Source organism: Epinephelus lanceolatus, chromosome 8 (assembly GCF_041903045.1).
Source record: "Epinephelus lanceolatus isolate andai-2023 chromosome 8, ASM4190304v1, whole genome shotgun sequence".
In the NCBI taxonomy this organism is placed as follows: Eukaryota; Metazoa; Chordata; class Actinopteri; order Perciformes; family Serranidae; genus Epinephelus; species Epinephelus lanceolatus.
Window position 1 is genome coordinate 29236975 of NC_135741.1, and position 20813 is coordinate 29257787.

Here is a 20813-nt window from a genome sequence, read left to right on the forward strand (position 1 = left end):
TGCTGAGCGATGACACGCTCAAGTGTCCTCAGTGTTATCGATCATACTCAAACAGCCTCAGAGGTTAGCTTCTGTTTGTTTACATTAGATTTATTTGTTGTCCTGTTGTTGGATGAAAGCCTCGCACCTTAAAGTGTACAGTTTTTCAGGGACTCGGTAAAAAACAGGCTTTGAGAGCAGCTGCTTGACTGATTCCTCAACTAAACATGAAACTTGCAAATCATCAAAACTGGTAAAAATGTACAAGCTGTAGCTGAGTGGAAATGCTATCTTCAAATAAACTGTCAGTAGATTCATACAAATATGAAAGGATTATCAGTGATGCAAATGTGAACAGAAAGGTCACCACATCACCAAAACTTAAAACACAGCCTACATCTAGAATTATTATCTGATATTATTACTATTATCTGTTTACATCAGCATAAACAAAAGGACCTTTCATATACATGTCAAAATGTATCATGTGTCTTAATATGAGTATACATGTAGCTCACGGTCAGAAATATTATTGATTGGACCTTTTTAAAGCCATATAAAATGTGAGGTAAGCATGTGAATCAACATGGTTGAGCAGCAATGAAGAGTTCTTGCTTCTTTCTTTGATCCCTCCACTGTACATATACCTGAGCATCTCCAAAGTATGATGCATGTACTATATTTTCAATCAGCCTACCTTTAAACAGCACAATGTGTATTCTCAGGAGATTAACAGTAATACCATGTTGTGCCCTTTTCCTCGTCTCTTGACGTCTCTTCCACATGACTGTATCCAACAGCCTCACTGTGTGAGGTATATCGTTGTGTTTGTTCCCGATGTTGATTGGCCAATTATGCCTGATTGTGTTCCTTGAGGGAAGCTTTCTCCAAGAGTTGTTAGTGAATGGCCAAATTATGCCTTAGCTTTTAATGTGACCATGGGGAGCCCAGGACCACTCCAAAAAGTTTTTTTTTTGGTCTTTGCAAAGCCACAAGTAACGTGTAGTGACAGCATTATTAGTCAAAGGATAGTTTGAAAGTCATTGTTATTTGCTAGAGTGACTTCAACGGCGACTTGGATGCCGTGGGCCGTTTGATCTTTAATGAGAAGTTTCCAGGTGGGAGTTAAAGTTGGAATTGCGCCCTTTCTCTGTCCTTCATGACCCCTCTGTACCCTGCCCAACTCTGTATATCTAACTGTCACTGCATGTTGCTGCTCTGTTAATTCCCCTGCACTTAAATTAATTATATATAATGAATAATATATAACCATACACTACATTTTTATATACATACACACATAAAAAAAAAAAAAACATACTGCATGCACATATGTACAGTACGCTATCGCAAACACACACATTTACTGTATGCCCATTTAGGTTGCTTGCCCTCTGCAGCATTGGCATATCTCATAACTGGGACTTATAGGAATACTTCACCTGCAAAATGACCATTTGGGTAACAATTGCTCACCATGTGCTACCTTGAATTCATGATGAAACTGTTTTTTTTTTTTGTTTTTTTTGTTTTGTTTTTTTGCATGCTTCCCCAATGAACGGAGAATCCAAATCAGGCAAACATTCTTCATGAATTGAAATAAGCGGGGACCACATTTCACAACAGCAAGACAATATCAAAACCTTCTTTTACAAACTATCACACGCAGTATAATCCAGGTTTCATTTATCCAGTCGTATGCTCGGTACCTCCCAAACACATTCATGTTTGCTAAATTCACAATGTAAAACCTGTAGAAACAGTATAATGCATGGCCGGGCACATGTGTGCCTTTGAACTCTGCTCAAGCAACACTCATACACATGCATGTTTCCAGACACGGTTATGGGGGGCTGAGCATACAACTGGATAAATGCATCTTGGATTATACTGTTGTGTGAGAGTTTGTAAATCGATGTTTGGACATAATTTTGCTGTTGTTAAACGCAGACCCCTATGACTTCAAGTCATGTAGAATGTTCATTCCTTTTTTTTTGGATTCTCCGTTCACTGTAGAGGCATGCAAGAAAAACTAACTTTTCATTACAAATACAAGGTAACACACAGTGATTAATTGTTATGCAAATGATCATTTTGTGGGTGAAGTTTTTTAGTTATTTTTAAACTGTGAAACAAAAGAACAAATCATGGACAAAACAAAAAATTCCTCTGGGCATCAGTCTTCTCTTAGAGAATTACGAGGGATTACGAGAGTCTCTAACATGGTTGGCTCTGTGATGTGCAGTGCAGATGAACGGGATTGAACGCTCACCAGCAGCTACTGAGAGGGTGTGTGTGTGTGTGTGTGTGTGTGTGTGTGTGTGTGTGATGAGCTGTGAAGAGAAGGACGTAGTCTGACATGCTTGAAGCATTAATAGAGCAATCTGTTGTCCCCCCCCCCCCCCCCCCCCAGTAATCCTACTCCGTCTCCTCACTGGTGTGTGGGTGAATATATGTGTGTGTGATTGATGACACTACTAATGGTGCGTCTAAACACTGGCAGCCCAGTTATCTCTTATCTGGCAGAAGGGAGAAGGCTTGTGTCAACAGCTGCTCCTCCTCCTCATTTATCTCTCTCTGTCCTTACCGCCTCTCTTCCTCCCACACTTTTTTCTGCACAAATTAAAAGCTCACGCAGCTCATCGTCATGTATGATTGCTGCTTAGTTTTTATTTGCCGGTTGGGTAACTAATTATAATATTGATTACTGATCAATATTTTCATACAAATCATTTAGTTTCTAAAATGTAAAAAAAAAAATTACCTGTTTCTTGACAAAATCACCTCAGCAATGAATTGATATGATTGTTTGACTGACTTATCATTTAAGCATTATTTGTATGTTTTCCTGAAGGTTTCCTATTGTTTAAGCACCATACTTCACCCATCCATCTGCACCCCTCTGCGTTTTTTCCTCCCTCCATCCTTCCACTCATCCATTCCCACAGCAGCTGCCCTGCAGTTTCCAATGGCTTCAAGGCCGTAGGAGATAGGACGGCCCTCAAGCTTCCTTGTGCAGCTCCACTCTGGGCCTCATCTCCACCATGGGCCTCAATCACCTTAATGCGCCCGTTTAGCCATTAGCTTCTCTGAGGGGGGCCCATATCCATCCATCCCTCCATATATCCCGTCATACATTAAAGGGCAGATTGATAGCCATCAGCCAGGCCTCGGCCACTGACACACTCTTAATATTGTGTCTAACACAAACCAGATGGCTGCAGGGCTCTTCTGCAACACACACACACTCACGATACACTCACACACTGCTACCCCCAGCCTATTCTACCATTTCCCTCTCTCTCAGGAGAGGGGATGAGCGTTCTTAATTAAAAGTTGGATATATGGGCCTCTGGGTGGAGGTGGTCAAGCAGGATCCATTACCTGCACATTGGGGCCCTCCAGAGCCAGAGTTAGGGTGAAGGCCTAAGCTGACAAGATGGGGGATGGGGCATGGGGGTGTAGTGAGTCTGTCTGTGCCGCATCCTGACTTAAACAAAAAATTAGGGATAGGAAAGAAAAGGAAGTAGTTATGGCAGTTTGAGCATGAGGTGGTAGATGCGAGCGCTAACACTAGCGCAGAGCCCAGCTCAGGCCAGGAGGTGTGAGCCATGATCTCAATAGCTGTATTGTGTTCACACTTGAACGGGAGCCAAAAACCCTGTGAAATATCAGAGCAGAAAGAGGGAGAGAAAAGTGTGGAAATGAAACAATGGTTTACACAACAGTGAAATAGGTCTTTTCCTCTGTTTCTCGCCAGCAGGCCCAACACTCAGAGAGTAAGCTTTATTGGCCCTCCTGTCCTGGCTAGTCTCAGCCCCCGGTAGGGCAGAGGAGGGGAGGGCCTACATGTGTGTAGACAGACGTAAAGGCTATGTGTTGGACTGAGACAAACTCAGATAGGCAGACCTATGTTCTGCAGCCACACACGGAGCGCAGATGAGAACACACACATTAAATTATCCTTTGGTAGAAATGAGAATAGCCAGATATTCTTCTAATCCTGTTTGACGAGAGTAACACGTCTCATAGCATCACGTATGCCTCCATGGCTACAGCTAATCCTTCTGGGCAGAGCACCTCTCCTCACATCCACCAGACAGAGGAGTCAAGAGTTAGAATGTGCTTTATTTTTTCTCTTTACTTTACGCTTTTACAGAAAGGAGAGGAGAGTGGACTTTTTAGATACATTTAAGGGATAAGGCAGTTACCTTGTTCTGGCAACAATGATGATAACATCAATAATCAATAAAGCTGTCTTTTTTTCCATTTCAAGTTTTTTAAGGTATATCTACAGCAGTTGCTGGTAATGAGTTATACATTTAACCTTTATTATGCTTCCAAGCTGGTGATAGCCATGGCTGGAGGCATTTTGTTTTCGGGTTATCCGTCTGTCCTGTCCTGACTCAACGATGAACTGATTTGATTTTGGTGGTCAAAGGTCAAGGTCACTATCACTTTGCATATGTCTCATTCTTATTCAGTTTCCTCAAATTTGGCACAAACCTCCACTTTGACTCAAGAATGAACTCATTGAAATTTGGTGGTCAAAGGTCAAGGTCACAGGTGACCTCTCAAGATATGTTTTTGTCTATAATTCAAAAATCCATAGGCTAATTATGACAAAATTTCACACAAATGTCTAATAGGATATAGTGATGAGGTGATGACATTTCATATCCAAAAAGTAAGCGTCAGCTTCACTGTGACATCATAATGTTCTGCAAAAACCCTTTTTTGGCCCTTATTCAAAGTCATAACTCAGGAACAGAGGGGAGACTTTCTGTCAGATATTGAATTGGTGACACTAATCTTCAGTGTCCACCTTGAAACTGTGCTGATTGTATAGATCCTCTGTGCTGCTGAGGGGACAATGTGTGTGAAGCATCCATGTTTTCACAGACATGGATGTAAACTGTAACTGCAACTTCACTAGTGCACAGAGGCATACAACCATGTGGGGGTAATTTTAGTTTTTAAAAGGTTAAAATGCTATTTTCCCCCATCCATGTTAATTCATATTCCTTTGGGTTTTGTGTGACACAACTTGGCCTAAATATAGTGCTTTTTTTCTCTTGACTTGTGTTGAGTTGTATTATGATTGTTTGTAACCTTAATTTTGCTAAGCTAGCGAGTTTCTACAAGTTCGCTAAAGTTAGTCTGTGAGAGATAGTCAGCCCCCAAACATTTCCAGTTATCCCACTTAAACATTCAGGACATTTCTGCTGCTCATGGCATGTGACTCACTACCATAGAAGCAAACAAATCAAAGCAAGGCTCTCATTTTACTGCAGAAATAGCCAAGACACAGTCATCTATAAAGCAGTAAAGAACGGCGCTGTCACATTTTCATTTCTCAGTGTATAAAAAGATTTTTATTTTCTTATTTATTACCAATTAACTTAATTGGTAAATTGTAAATGGACTTGCATTTGAATAGTGTCTGTTCAGTCCTCTGACCACTCAAAGCACTTTACACTACATGCCACATTCACCCATTCATTCATACATCGATGGTAAAGGCTACCATACAAGGTGCCCCCTGGCCATTGGTTAAACATTCACTCACCAATGGCACAGCAATTTTGTCACAAGCAGATTGGGGTTCGGTATTTTGTCCAAGGATACTTCGACATGGGACTTGAGGAGCCTGGGATCAAACCACTGATCTACCAGTTAGTGTGCAACCCACTCTTGACACCATAAAGGTATAGTTCAGAGCAGCAGTGATGAGCCAGCCATCTGACCATCTGAAAAAAGGTCTTACAAAATAGGGTGTCAACTTGTAATAATGAAGCTTCTGTTTTTATTGAGCCATTACAAGTTCATATCTGTTTTTGTAATTCATAAATGTTTTGATTATCCTGTATTTTGGGTCATCAGACAGAGAGGTAAAGCCTGGCTACTCACTATAGGAGTAGGGGGAGAGCGGAGGTGTTGAGAGGAGAGAGTGGAGTCTGGTAGTTAGAGCAAACGAAGAGTTCTGCTCAGATGGTTCCAATAAGTCCCCGGTCTGCAGCCACTCAGGGGTTCTGCCACATGCTCTCCTGGCCAGCTGCTGCTTTTTTTTAGGGCACCACTTTATTTCTCAGGCCTTTTCCTTCTCAATTTGAGCTCCCAATTTCAAACCTGTGAAAGCCTCAGTGGAGTATGGGTGATGATGGGTTGAGAAAGACATGGGAAGACTAAGAGAGGAATGTGTGAGTGTCTATCACTCTCCTACTGGTTCTCTTCAGTTTGACTTTTGGGTATGTTTGATTTTTTTTCTCTGTTCTCTGCTGTCCTGCCAACTCATTGATCTCATAACACACAAGGACACTGCAACTTTCTACAACACAAAATGACATTCCACCAAAAAATGAAATTTAAAGAAGATGGTTGGAGACAGACATGACATCTCCTGTTTTGTGTCAGTCTCCTTCTGCGAGATTCAAGGAATGAGGTAGTCGATGGGATAAATGTTGAGGCCAACACTGATGTGATACTGAGCAGGAACTGACATGCAGAGGGAAAAATTCTCTTTTAGTTCATATTGGAAACCCCTGTTGTCTGGTTTAGATCACTAGAAATATGTTTGTAAATGAATAGTTTTTGTCACTACATTTCTTCGTCTCTCGTTCTCCGCTTCTCTGTCCCTCCATCACTCTCTGTTGTATCACAAAAGAAAATGTTGTTGAAGGAAGTATTCTTTTATTTGGGTGTTAATAAATAATTGATGGTGTTACGTGCTCTATAAATTTGTACCAAGCACCACTTCCCTATTTGTGTTTGCACAGTTCCGGGAATTGTCCCATTTTGTGTTTCACTTCCGATGTCAGTCGATAGAGTGGAGGTCAAGTTGTGTCAGTGTTGAATGCCAGCTTCCTTGCCTCATTATTATTTGCCATTATTCTTGGCATGGATGCATTAGACTTGATTGATTTAGTTGCTTTGCTAAGGATATTTTATTTTACATCGCCATATTATATCAACTGTTTGAAGAAAAAAAGAAAGAGCTGTGATTGCTGATATGTATGATATGCTTAAATGTGGAGATCCATATTTTGCCCTCCTCATTTTGATGTTTTATTGAGTCAATATTTAATGTTTCAAATTCCAGGACAACATGTTGAAATGCATAGATTATTGGTTTGGAGCTCATTGCAGCAGTACAAAACTCAACATCTGTGTACTCTCTAGAAAACACTTAAACCAGTATGTGTGAAATCTGAATATTTCCAACTCTTGTGCCCATTAACAAGAACCTATGACATCAGAAAATTTTGAAAACATATTGCTATAAACTTATAAAAATCCTACACATAGTGTCTGTATATACATGCAGTAATTAAGTATAACAGTTTGGGTTTGTAGGTTTTTGTGGGTTTGTGTGTGGAGTCTTTTTGAGACTAGCCCAGTACAACCAGGGTTGGAAATTTGCACTAGCCACCAGCCAAACGCTGGTAAAATATTCAAGTGGCTGCTAGATTTGCTTCACTCACCAGCCACAAAAACAATGGTAGAATTTTGAATCCACCAGCCACAGTAGCAGATGGACAAAAAAAGTTTATTTCCAACCCTGGTTAGACGTAGCACTGAAGGAACATCTCTGGAGTCCAGAGCTGCTTTTCTCCTGGTCAGTTCAACATCTGCCTGGTTAGCATGAGCTAACACATCACCAGCAGTGCACATCCGCCACCAAGCTGTTTAACGATCCCAACAAACAAGCAGCTTGACATTGTCCTGTTAATAACTTGGTTAACGATAGCTTTGTGTTGCTGACAGTTAGCCTTGTCATTGTGTGTGTGTGTGTGTGTGTGCGTGTGCTTGTGTGGGGGCAGACTCCCACCAACTGTTTCCGAGTGCAGGGCTCACACTCCTGCAGCAGTAGTGTCATGATAACAGAGAGAGTGACAGCAGGGCAAGGAGGTGCTAAGTGAATCGATACACAGCACACAGCTCTACAGTGGAATATGATTTTATCCATTTTAAATCGTACAAAAATTTATAAAAGTCATGTTTACATGGGGAAGGTTAGGCGGCGAGATACGTTAAACACATACTGATGTCCAAACGAGTACTCGAGTATCTATCCCTTCCACCAACCATTCTGTAATTCACAATCACAATAAATTGATTCACATTTTATAAAAATGTACTTTGAATGTAAATAATGTGCCATTAAACAAGCATCAAAATAGAGCTTGTTTATTCAAATATGTGCCAGTCATTTGCAAAAGATGCCCCCCGGGCAAAGCAAGTTGAGTATCCCCACTGTAGCCAATAAACAACCACTTTGCTCACTGTGCGTCCCTTCCATCCAATAAACACATAGTTTACTAACTCTGCCTCCCTCCCAGTTAATGTTCAACCAGTTCACTCACTTTGTTCTCCTCCTCTTGAGCCTGCTAACAATTATTTTGAAATGTGATAAATGTTCTTCATTGATCGTTGGATTTTTCTGACAGAGGCTAGTATGAGAAAATGTTTCCTCTGTCTGGCTCTCACTGAGTTCACTGTGTGTGTGCTCCTGTTTGTCACACACATAAGTCTAGCTCTAGCCTTCAAACAGCACAGACACAGTGTGTGACCCTGATGTGCTGTTCATATATTTCCCCATTTGCACTGCACCTGCTTCACTATAATGAGCCAATATATCTGCTCACTAATTGCCCTAAATACATATCATAAAGCCTGGCCTGTGAAAGGGCTGTCCAACGGTAAAACAGACATAGCATGATGGTAACGTCTGTGCACGCACACATGTACACTGAACATATCACACACGCATAAAAACACACATGTACACAGCGCATAAGCACACACACCTGCACATATAAGATGGCTTACACGCGCATTTACACAGACACTCTTGCACACACTCATCCAGCCTTTTAACAAGAGGCTGTAAATAACACAAAGCCATTTCATTAACGAGGTCCAGCCCGAAAAACCCACTGCCTCTCTTCTTTTAAAGCGTGCACACTTCCTGTTTAAAGTTACACTAACCTGGCAGCCCGGCACATGGCAACTTGCTCGTTCAGATGAGCTGCAGGGGTGCGGAGGTGGACGTGGCGGCATGATGCTAACAATAACAGATATGTAATCACTGGCTACACACAGGAAAATCTCCTCTCCTGTTTGAATTAGACACATTAGCAACACAAATTTGAAAAATGGATATTGGTAGATTTAAAAGCAGATTTGACGTTTGGCTTCCCCCTGCTAGGAAAAAAAGAGTAACAGAGGCCGAAAAAATATGTCCCTACTGACAGTATGATGATGCAAACATAAAGACAGTCATAACTGCTGGGTAACAGAATAATAAGTCAAAATGTAATGAAATCTGATGCAATAATTCATATCCAGTGTTAGGAAGGTTTTATTTTATTTTATTTTTTTTTAATTTGTAGGTTATAGAGTATTAGTTACCCAATTTAAAATGTAATAAGAAATGTGATTATTTTTATTACTTCATTAAAGAAATGTAACTTCATCATAAGTTCATTACTTCATGATTTCTTTTCACACAAATGTTTTAAACTGGACAATAAAGCTGAAAAATGTCTCTAAACAGGCCGAGCCCTAAGAAGACAGTCCTGCATGGTGAAAAGAATATATTTGGATGTTAACTCCTTTATAGTCACCAACATATTGATTAGTATCTGTATCTTTTTTTCCATTAGGTATTTGTAACTGATTATAATTAATTAACATTATATGTAACTGGTTACTCCTGAACACTGTTCATATCAGTGATTTATTTTATCAATAGGTAACAATACACAACACACTTTATGAGGTTATTCTTGTCTCTTAATGGTACATTATTACAGCTGCTAAACAAAATGCATTTACATTTTCTGGCGATTATTATAATATCAGAAGCTACAAATCTATTACCAGAGATAAAAATGTGTATTCATTCATATTGTGTGTATTTGCGCATGTCTACGAAATTCAACAGTAATAAAATAATCCTTCGAAAGCCTATCCAGGACCAAGACTACACATGCCTTGGTTGCACTTAATTTAAATGTAACAATACCTACATTTATCGTCCCTGTGATATAAATGAATAAAATACAAAATTATCATCATAAATCCTCATATCCCCACCTGCATGGGAACTGTTGTTCAAGTTCTCACTTAAAGGGAAAAGTCAGACGGGTCAACTCAAACAAAATGAGATTTGACTCTACAATGATTTTGGGAGTGTGGGAGATAGACACTGGGACTTTTCACATGCTGTTTTCAGTGTGGCACATGCATGCTCACCACAAATGATAGCTGTGTGACGGCGACTGTAGAGACGCTGATTTAAGAGAAGCAAGTTGGGTCATTAGTGAGCCGGGCCACATTCTGACACTCACAATGCATGTAGACGCACGCACACACACACACTACAGCCCAGATGGCTTTTACAAGGCCCCAGGCCCTCCCCGGCCTGCCTGCCTGGTTTTTAATTATGTCGATGGCTGCCCAGCCCAGATAAAATGGGTCACATTTAACACGCCTTCACTCACCTTCACACACACACCCCACATCCACTCACACACTGCAAACACACACTCCAATACATTGCATACATATTTAGTAGTCATGCAACTAACAATCATACACAATAAATAAACAATAAATGTGATTTTCAACACAAGGGTTAATGCCTCGATAAATGGATGTGTGTGTGTGTGTGTGTGTGTGTGTGTGTGTGTGGATTTACAGCCTGTTTCCTCTTTAGCTGTCATTAGACTGCCAGACATGGCTACACAGGTGTACTATTACTATTACCAGCATCAGTAATTGGCCTTACACACACACACACACACACACACACACACACACACACACATACACTTTATTTTTAAAGGTCCAATCTATTCTCACAGTATGGCTCCTCCTGATGAAACACTTTGGCTGTGCTGCTGATTCTCTTTTTTTAGGACTCAACAAATTTTCACTAAAAGTATTTAAAATCTTTCATTTTAGTCCAGTAATTTCATGATTCTGATGGTTTAAAATTATTAAATGTGTTTGTTAATAAAAGCGATATTGTCAGCACACCTTGATGGGCTAAGACTATTGAAGTACATACATCATCTCAGATTAAAGCAATTTAAAGAACATATTTGAATAATATTTGAATGTCATTTGAATTTAGCTGGAAAAACACATTCTCGGTTTCTACGTGACAGTTAATGTTGCTTTTGGTTCTGTGTGTGCAGGTGGTTTGTTGTCTTTGTGTTTTTACAGTACAAGCATGAAAAGTCAGGCATGAGCAGATGTTGTGGTGACAAAAAGACAGGGAAAAGAAAATTTATAGTATTGGGAAGAAAACTAATGGATGGAAAAATTTAGATTATGAAAATGAGTGAGTCATACTGTCAACTGCTTCATCAAAGCAGTACTGAATAGAGTAAATTTCCCTGGACTGATGAATGTAAGACTCATGTTTCATATAAATTCAATATGATTTTGAGCTAACTGAAATTAACTGAAGCCTTTTTCGAGGTATATTTCTCTTTCTTTTAACTCTCTGGTTTCTCCCACATCAGTTTAGTGTTTTTTGACATTGTGAAATTATGTGTCTATCGTGTGCTTGCATGTACTTAGCATGCTGTTTTTATTGGTTCATATAAAGGTCAGCAAGATTTTGAGTTTTTGAAATGATGTTCAGGAATCATTTTAAAGCCCTTTATTGTACATCACATTTTGTAAAACTGTTTAAAGAACAACCCCTTCATTACAAACGCTATTTACACAATCTACTTTTTTTTTCTACAGCAAAGTGTATGCACAAATTCTCTCAACAGTGAGGTTACATAAAGACTGAGAAATAAGAGCTGCTTTTGTTGACGTCTGAGTCCAAATTCAAAGCACACAACTTTGAGTCTTTGCGTAGCCTCATTGGTAAAATGATTTGTGTACAAATTTTGTTTAAACATTTTCTTGACTTGCACAAATTTCTCAGTTTCTCATACTTTTTTCACAGGTTTACAAAAGTTAATATGCAGCTGCAGGCTTTGATGTTTTTCTTAGCAAGCTCAGAATTTTATTAAGGTTTATGTGAGCTCATGGGTTTCTTCCTTCTTTCATGTGCTACACATGTACTCACACTCACAAACACTGCCAGGTTTACTAAGATGCATGAAGACTAATGGTTAGATACTTTGATCGATTTTTGTGTGCATCTTCATCTTCACTTCATTTCACTGCCTCCCCTCATCATCTTCACCCAGCGGCCACTGAAGTTAATAAAACTTGAATAATCTCTCTTTTTCTTTGTCTTTTATTCTCTGTCTTTTTCCTTCCTCTCTGTAAGAAAGGGTTTACTGACAGGACCCCTTGTGTGCCTGTCCACCTCTCACCTCCACACTCACACACACACACACACACACACACACACACACAAATGTGGATGGACACACACTCATTTAGACTGTTGAGTGATGTGGCAGGGTAGGGTCATCTCTGCAGGCCCCCATCCATCACACACAGGCACACACACACACACACACACATGTAACTGTGCACAAACACATCAGAGGCTGTGGTGATCTGTACTCTGTCAGCCGCTTTATTAGTCCGCCTGTGTGCGTAGATGTGTGCGTATGTGCATGTTAAGGGACCTCCCAACTGGAAACAGACCCTTTTCCAGAAAGGATACACACTCTCACACACACTTCTTTATTTCTTGTTCGTCGTCCTGCACCTTAATTTGCAACACCTCTAACAACCAGCTCCACAGCCCACTTCACAGCCACTCAATCTGTCACTGTCACTGCTCTGGTTCCATGACTGGCCCTCTCGTCGGGGTAAAACTGAGCGTGTGTGTGTGCGTGCATGACATTCTTGCTCTCACTACCATTTTTATATTGTGTTTTTGTGTATGTATGTGTATACAGCTGCAGAGAGAGGAGGGAAGTTTAATTTCCACTTTTGCTCCTCTACCTGGAGAGATTTCATTCCAGGCCGCCCCCTAGCTGTGCCAAGGAGAAGTGCATGCATCCCCTCCTAGTGTTCCTCATCCCTCTGTGTTTGTCTTTGTGTACATTTTCACATATTCTTGATCTAGAATGATTAAAAGCAAGATCCATATTGAAAAGCAATCTCTTCCTTGTTCTTTGAGCTTCCTCATTGAAACAGCCTTTTTTCATTTGTCGGCCACTTCCCCAGGACATGACTAAGTGAACCAGGGGAGAGTCAGCCTTCTCTTTACATGTTCATAGTGCTGCTTTCCTGTTTTCCACAGGTGGAAAAACTTCAATGCACAGAATTCTCTCAGCAAACTTTTGTTGAAAAAAGAGTCTCTATGTGTCTTTGTGTGATTATCACTTTTGTCACTTGACTACCTGAATCCAAAACAGACATGTTTAATGGACTTTCACAAAGATGGATGGCTGCTGTTGCTCGTCTTGATACCCTCTGATGTGAGGGCAAAACAAAATCCCCTGAAACATTTAAGGGGATTTTTGCCTATTACATGGAAAACTTGCACAGACAAGTCAGAATGAAGTTGGTACATTTTTAGAGTTTTGAAACTATCACACACATGTGCAAATACATGCAAACCAGGGTGTGTTCACATATTAAAACCTGGGGCAGTGTAACAAAGCACTAAGATCACACTTCGTAAAAATATCCCCCTAAGAGACACACAATAACCCAGCAGTTATGTCTCACATGCTGTAAGTCTGCTTCTATCTCCGTCTCACATCAGAATCACAATCACCACCGCGCTCCGAGCTGCCATTTCCATTTTCTGCCCTCCGTCAAACAGAAAATAATATGTACCTTGTCACCAACGTCTACCCATACAAGCAACTTTCCTCTACTAATTCAGCCCTGCACGCCACACACATCCGTCAGATATAACTGGCGGAGGAGAGGGCATGCCGAGACATCCATTAAAGGTTCCTAGCTGTCAAAGGTTCCCCTTTGTGTTGTGAGGAGCGATATAAGTGTCGTGCTCTTATCAGAGCTTCCTGTGGAGTTTGCTCTGCATCCTGTCCACTCAGAGCCGCTTCTCTTTCACTGAAGTCTCATTGTGTCTGTGTTCGAGTTGGTACGTGTGTGTGTGTGTGTGTGTGTGTGTGTGTGTGTGTGTGTGTGTGTGTGTGTGTGTGTGTGTGTGTGTGTGCGTGCGTGTGTGGGGGTGTGTGTGCGTGTGTGTGTGCGCGCGCGCGCGCGTGCTGTCATGTGAGTCTTTTTCTGATGCTGTTTGAAAAACTAAAACCATAGGTCAAGAAATTGATTTTTTTGGTCATGGTGGGGGGGGGTGGTAGTAAATCGGTGATATAGTATTACAATAGTATGTGAATAAAAGTAAAAAATGATAGAAGTGACTGTTTTCTTCTCTTTACTGGCCAATGGATAATTCTCTTCAATTATTACAGCTTTGATATTATTTTCATAGGCTTTTGCATCATTTCTATCAGTTATAATAAGGGTGTACTCACTGAGTTCCAGAAATCTGCAGAAACTACTACAACAAAATGTGACAGGGCAGAAACACAAGCAGTCCAATGATCAGACAGGTTGTAAACAAGCGAAGTGTTGAACGACATTATCTATGTCACTATATTTGGAGGGAAAACCAAAAGTAAACACCACTCAAATGTTGACATTATTCCCTTACTGGAAAATGTGATTAGGTATGGCAAAGATGAACCAAGAAATCAATCTCTATACTGTGATGGATGTTTAAAATGGGCACTTTGCGTCATAATTTTAATTCCCACCTTTGTTTCCTCTTCCGAATACGTTTGGCTCACCTCAGGGTTTGTTTAAACCCGTCTGATTGGGGGTGTTTGTTGCAGTATCCAACTAACTTCTCTTCAGTTTGCCACATTCTTAGATTGTAACAATTAAAACAGTGAATAGCATAATGTCATTAGTGATAGGAATGATCTGCAAAACTATAAAAACAATCCAGAAAGTATTGTGGAGAGGAAGGAGACAGGCCAGTCATCAGAAAAAAATGTTGGCAAATACATTTCTGCAAATCCCAAATACATGACTTTTGCTTGTTTCATATGTATTATATCAACATTTCTAAATAATATGTGAGCTGACTCTGTCATGTAGGTAGAGAGGATGGTGGATGGCCTGCTACACTACTGCAGACTACTGTTTAAGACCAACAAACAACAAAACCACTTTTTTTAGCACGTTTTTTAGCAAGTCATTGCTTCCAGTGGGTTTTTAGGCTCCAATCGTGGGTGTTTTGTAGCAACTCATTAGCGGGGAAAGTAGCACTACAAGCTGTTGTTTTTTACAGAGACATCACTGCATTTCCTGCCGGGATTGTGGCCTGAAAAATTGTTGTTTTTTAAGAAGACATCGCTGTTTTTCCAGTGGGGATTGTACCTTCATATGGGCATTGTAAGCCAAAATATGATCTTTTCCTAACCAACTGTAGCCACACGTTAACCACAGCATTGTGACGTTTCACCATATCTGCAACATAATAACATGCAAATGTAACGTATCCGTGGTTTGCAGAAATATTCAATGCCAACATGTTTTTTCTGTCGATTGGGTTGAAGGAGGTTGTCAGACACAGGAGATCAGAAAATTGGCTTGAGGAATTAAGTTGGGAGTGAATCGTTGATGTGACCAAATAAACAGCATGAGTCAGTGCAAGGTGGTTATCGTTAGACATTAATTGTAATAGAGCATTTTAAAAATATAAAAGCAACATCCCTGATGTCTTTAGTCTCACAGTTTTCATTTTGAGCCTCTGATCTGAAGGAGGAGAGAGAACTTTAAGGGAAAACTTTGAGCAGCCTGATTTGTTTTGTTAAAAACCCTTTTGCACGTGGAGCTGATGATTTCCACCCAGGTCCTCCTCCCCCCCATGACGTAGGGTGGGGGAAAAATGAAAAAGAAAGGTAAATAAACAAACAATCAGCCGTGGGCTTGTTCTGGCTCTCCTTCTCTGTTGCACCTCATTTGAAGCCTTATAAATCAGGCTTCCACCCGGAGACAGGGTGTTAGCAGGCCTCTCAGACAACACACATACACACACACACACACACACGCATGTGCACGTAGAAAAGCGCACGACACACACAGGTCTGCAGCTCATTAAGCCTGTGATCAGACCCCTGGGTGTGTGTGTATAGGAGAAGGGGGAAACCAAAATGTGTCTGAGTGTGTGACCATGCCTAATACGTAGGCATGGCAGTATTCATACATATGTGTGTCAGTCTGTGCAGAGTCGTGCTTCCCCTCCCCCCTTCCCACACCTACTCCTACGTAAGAAAGGAAATAATCCCATTTTGACTCCACCTGGATTTCAGCTTTTCTCCATGTGTTCATAAAACATGTACGATACCTGTCGCAGCTCCCCGGTAACACACCCTGACTGCACTGCCTGCAGAAAACATATTGGGTGGAGCAGTAGGTGTGTAGTAGTGGGTATGCCTGGTTAGTTTTCAGTGACTGTTTTCACACATAAAATAAAGGCCTGGACTCGATCAAGCCAAGTGTTTAAGTTGTAAACTGGAAGCAGAAGAGGCAGTAGCTGTAGAGGTGGAGGGTGAGGAACAGATAGGATTCGGTTTATATGTTGAAGCTCTTCCAGTGGGCGTTATCACATTATTTGCCTCTGAGCATCTCAGTGTGAATTACAGAAAACACATAACAGGAACTGATTTGTACAAACAGTCTCTTTTCACACTCTCACAATCAGCAAATACATTTTCATAAGCACTAGCCACAGTTTTTATTTCAGGCTTGTGAAACAGGGTTTTAAAACGTAAGTTACAGTTTTGATTATTTTTAGCCAAGGCACTAACAGGCATTGTTATTCTACAGCAGGCACAAGCGAGGAGGGTAAACTCACACCTTTGCTCAAAAGTAGAAACATTTCTGTTACCCCGAGCCATTAGGCGCACATGCATACGGTTGCCGTATTTGTACAAACAAGCACATGGCAGTTCTTCCACACCTTCAACCAGACCCTTTACATATTTACTCACCAAACTTGGCACCTGCACCCCCACCCACGAAAAATACACCTTCTGCACGCGCTCACCCAGACAACAAGAACATGACCATTCACACTTTACGAGCTGGGGAAAAAAATACCACGAACATGCCTTGAGAAAAGCAGCCAGTTAGAGAGGTTCACGAACTTTGCACATCTAAAAACGTCAGACGGCTTGTTGGTTCTTCTCCATCACACCTCGATTTCCTTCTGCAGACATTTGACTGTGATTAGGAGCGCTGAGAGTCAAGCTAGAGGTCAGAGCCGAACTCAGGCCAGGCTGATTGGGAGTTGTAATTAGAGGAGTTGCTCTGTCTCAAGCCAGTTCTCCCCTGAGGACTCACACAGGCTCAGTATCAACGTGCAGTGCTGCGGAGAAATCGGAGCTTCAACCCCAGCTTGGTGGAGAGGGTGAGCTTAGGGGTTTCAGCTGAGCCGCCCCCAGATTAACAGAACCGCCGAACTCCACCACAAACACACACATACCAAAACACATGCAAACAAATGCACTCAAAGGAGCCAAGAGTAGAAACCAACATTGCTGGCCTCACATGCGCTGTCTTTGTAATCTCTGCTGTTTCACAAACACACTAATTGTTGTCTTATATCTGTCCTTTAGGCTGATTTGATGACTTTCTCATTCTCTAGCATTCAAATATTTCATAATGTGCAACTCTGGGAAGAATGAGGGCCCATTTTTACATGCATACACAAAGCATTGTTACTCCTTGCTGGTTTTCCCCTTGTTTTGTTCAACAATAAGCCTCTCTTCTCTGCTCTTCCTCTTCCTCTTCCTCCTTCACCTCTACCTCCATCCTCCTTCATTCTCTGTGAAAGCGGGTAACATGAAACCCGCTCTTGGAGTCTCAGGGGGACGTAGGGGTTACAAAGGGTGATCAATATGTGCCAGAGAAAGTCTGTAGACAAGTGAAAAAGCCACAGTTTGTCTACTCCCTCCTCCTTTCTCCTCCTTTCCTACTTTTCCCTTCTTGTTGTTGGGATTGACAGGGTTAGGTGGCCCTAACACCCACTGTCATGTTGACTGTGTGCGTCTTAAGTTGACTGACATCAAACTCCTGGCACAGCCGGGATACCCTAATGCATTTTTAACTGCCCAGAGCCTCTTTGCAAAATACAATTTATAGAAATATTCCAAGTGATTGTCCCTGTTTTTCCTTTAATAATATCTAACTTGTTGCTCTCCAACAGGTGGTGGACGACATGGGCAATGTCAAGTTTGCGCTTGACACAGGCCCGGATGCTACAAGTAACAGCTGGCTCAAATACGTCCGCTCTGCCCCGTCATTTGAGGAGCAGAACCTCGCAGCCTGTCACCTCACCGGAGACCAGGTGAGTGACGTGAGAGATGTGCTGGTTGGATTTGTGGTCCAAGAATATGAGAAGCAACACCATGTTGTCAGCAAAAGGGAGGAAGGGGAGTAGCTGCAACTGTTTCCCTTTTGCAGAGAGTGGACACTGCATTGATCTGTGTGAATCTGTGCATGCACACTTATGTGTGTGTGTGTGTGTTTACCATTGTGGTAGCAAAATGTGTGCGCTGGTAATGACCAAGGAATGGCTCTATTGTGTGTCTGCGGCTGGGCCAGTTGCCAGTGCTGTTAGGAAATGACCCATGTAAAGAGGCTGAAGAATAGCCTGACACTCCGGAGTCCCATAATAACCATTATCCAAGGCACGGCCTTCTTCTGTGGAGGCAGCAGTTTCTCTGCCTTTCTCCCTCTTGTGTCCCATCTCTCCCTCTCGCTGAAGAAACCTGGGTAAGGCATCGGATACTTTTGGAAAGATGCCCAGCCAGTGCCCATAAAACCCCAACTGCTTAACTAGGCCCTAACCCCAACCCCATGCAATGTGTGTGCCACAACTTACTGCTGCAATGTATTAGCATATTTCTCTGTTTCTCTTTATCCTGCACAGGCGTTTTTATTTTTTTCTGTTTTGCTTTGCTGACTCTTGTCCCAGTTTCTGTAAATGAAATACCAGCGGTGTTACTCTGCCATTACTTGACACACATTTCACTCTCAGTTCAGTTTGGATTATTATGATAACTCACATGCACTGGGATATACAAAATAAAAATGCATCCAAAGGCATAATGAGAATGAAAATTTGTCCGCTTGAAAACAAAGACAGAGAAACAAAGCAATAAAGATGACGGAGGTATGACAGTAGCCAAATGCATCCGTATGACTTGCCTGTGTGTTTCCACATTCCTGTCACTCCTCTCTTATTTGTTTCCTAATCCCTGCCTACATGGCTCTTTCCCCCTCCTGTCTCGGTCTCTAGCCGCCTGTTCCTCGCTGTCTTTGTCTCCTTTCTCTGTCCTCATGTCTTGATCTGCCACCTGTCACTCTGTCACACCGAGGGGACAGGCTAGTGTGTCCATTTAAGCTTCAGACATTAAGCCTGACCGATAGAGAGAAAGGGGGCTTGGACCAAGTGAGAGAGGGAACACACAGGGGCCTCCGAGATTGACAAGCACCAATTGGCTGGCAACACCAACCCGCCTAATCCTTTTAAGATTTTCACATCAGTGCCCCCTGCCACTGCCACACAATGTCAAAGAAAGAATCAGGGCACCGGCGAAAATTGTGGAGAATTATCAGAGCCAGAGAGGCCACGTGCATGATTGTTTTTTGATGTGTTTTGCAGTTGTTTGTACTTAGCACACGGCTTTGCTTTTGTTTGCCTGGCCAGTTGCTTGGTGTATAGTGGCTCACAGGTATGACCCTATCATTTATTTACTAACACACACACACACGCACACAAATACACAGCCACTCAGTGCTAGAATGTATAATTCAACAGACTATTCAGTGATTTTTCTTTTCTTTTTTTTTGTATCAGCATGCACAATGCATGAGTTTATGGAAATATGTGCACACGGGGCAAATTCACAGCGCGCAGTAACCTTTTAAAAAGCAAGTGGATAATTTATTTGTTTATTTGTTTGTCATTAATGATGTAAGATGGACAAATGTGTTCACGATCATGCATAATTTAGATATTCGTGGTCATGCGATAATTTGGTTTTATTTTATGTATTTGTTTCCATATATATGCGGTGCAATAAATGTGCTCTGGACACATTTTCTTCTGCAGAAGTGCTGTTAAGTTTTTGAGCATTACCAAAATGAGAAATGTCTGTGTCTGTTTTAAGAAAGATGCACTGGTGCTTTGTGTAGGCATCATGTTATTTTCTGTTCTTCTTGATCAGTCCTCAAAACAAAAACACACACTTCCTGTAACTGTTCTCACTTAATCCTGCTCGCAATTGCATCCTAATGCCATGTTCTGGCAATATTCTGATGGCCTTACAACAGGAGTGCGTGTGTACAGTACATGTGCATCTGTGTGTGTGTGTGTGTGTGTCTTACCCTATAAAATAGTTCCCATTGATTTAGAATGTCAACAATCAGCCAAAACTGGTGTGTAAGCGAGCCCACTCAGTGGTTCTGAGGCCAAGTGGCATCAAGTGAAGGAAACGGCTGAGAGAGCAAGGGGTGAAGTGTGTGTATATGTGTGTGTATGGTTGGGTGTTTGAGAAGATGAACTTTGTCCACCTTCTTGTCAGTCCTTCATCTTTTGTGTTTTGATGTGGAGGCCTTTCCGACGCTGTTTGATCTGCCCCTCTACCCCGAGATCAATCATCATCATCAATAAATAGACACTGGTGTGTGTGTGTGTGTATGTGTGTGTGTGTGCATGTGTATGAGGCCACAGTGGGGGATTATTGCACGCCCTACGGCTGGCATTGATCGATGAGGCATCCGTCCCTTGGACACTGGACAGAGATGGGGAGAGGTCAAGACAGGTCTGAGTGTGCAGGCCTGACTGTAGAACA

General features: G+C 41.6%; 1 protein-coding gene across 8 annotated transcripts in view; it reads left to right on the plus strand.

Annotated features, from left to right (window-relative positions):
- prdm16 (PR domain containing 16) overlaps positions 1-20813 on the plus strand; it is a 211768-nt gene that overhangs the window by 164435 nt on the left and 26520 nt on the right. For all 8 annotated transcript variants that reach the window (XM_033642050.2, XM_078170137.1, XM_078170138.1 and 5 more), the window contains exon 4: positions 18161-18301. In XM_033642050.2, coding sequence (XP_033497941.1) covers positions 18161-18301 — 141 coding nt within the window. The remainder of the gene's footprint in view (positions 1-18160; positions 18302-20813) is intronic.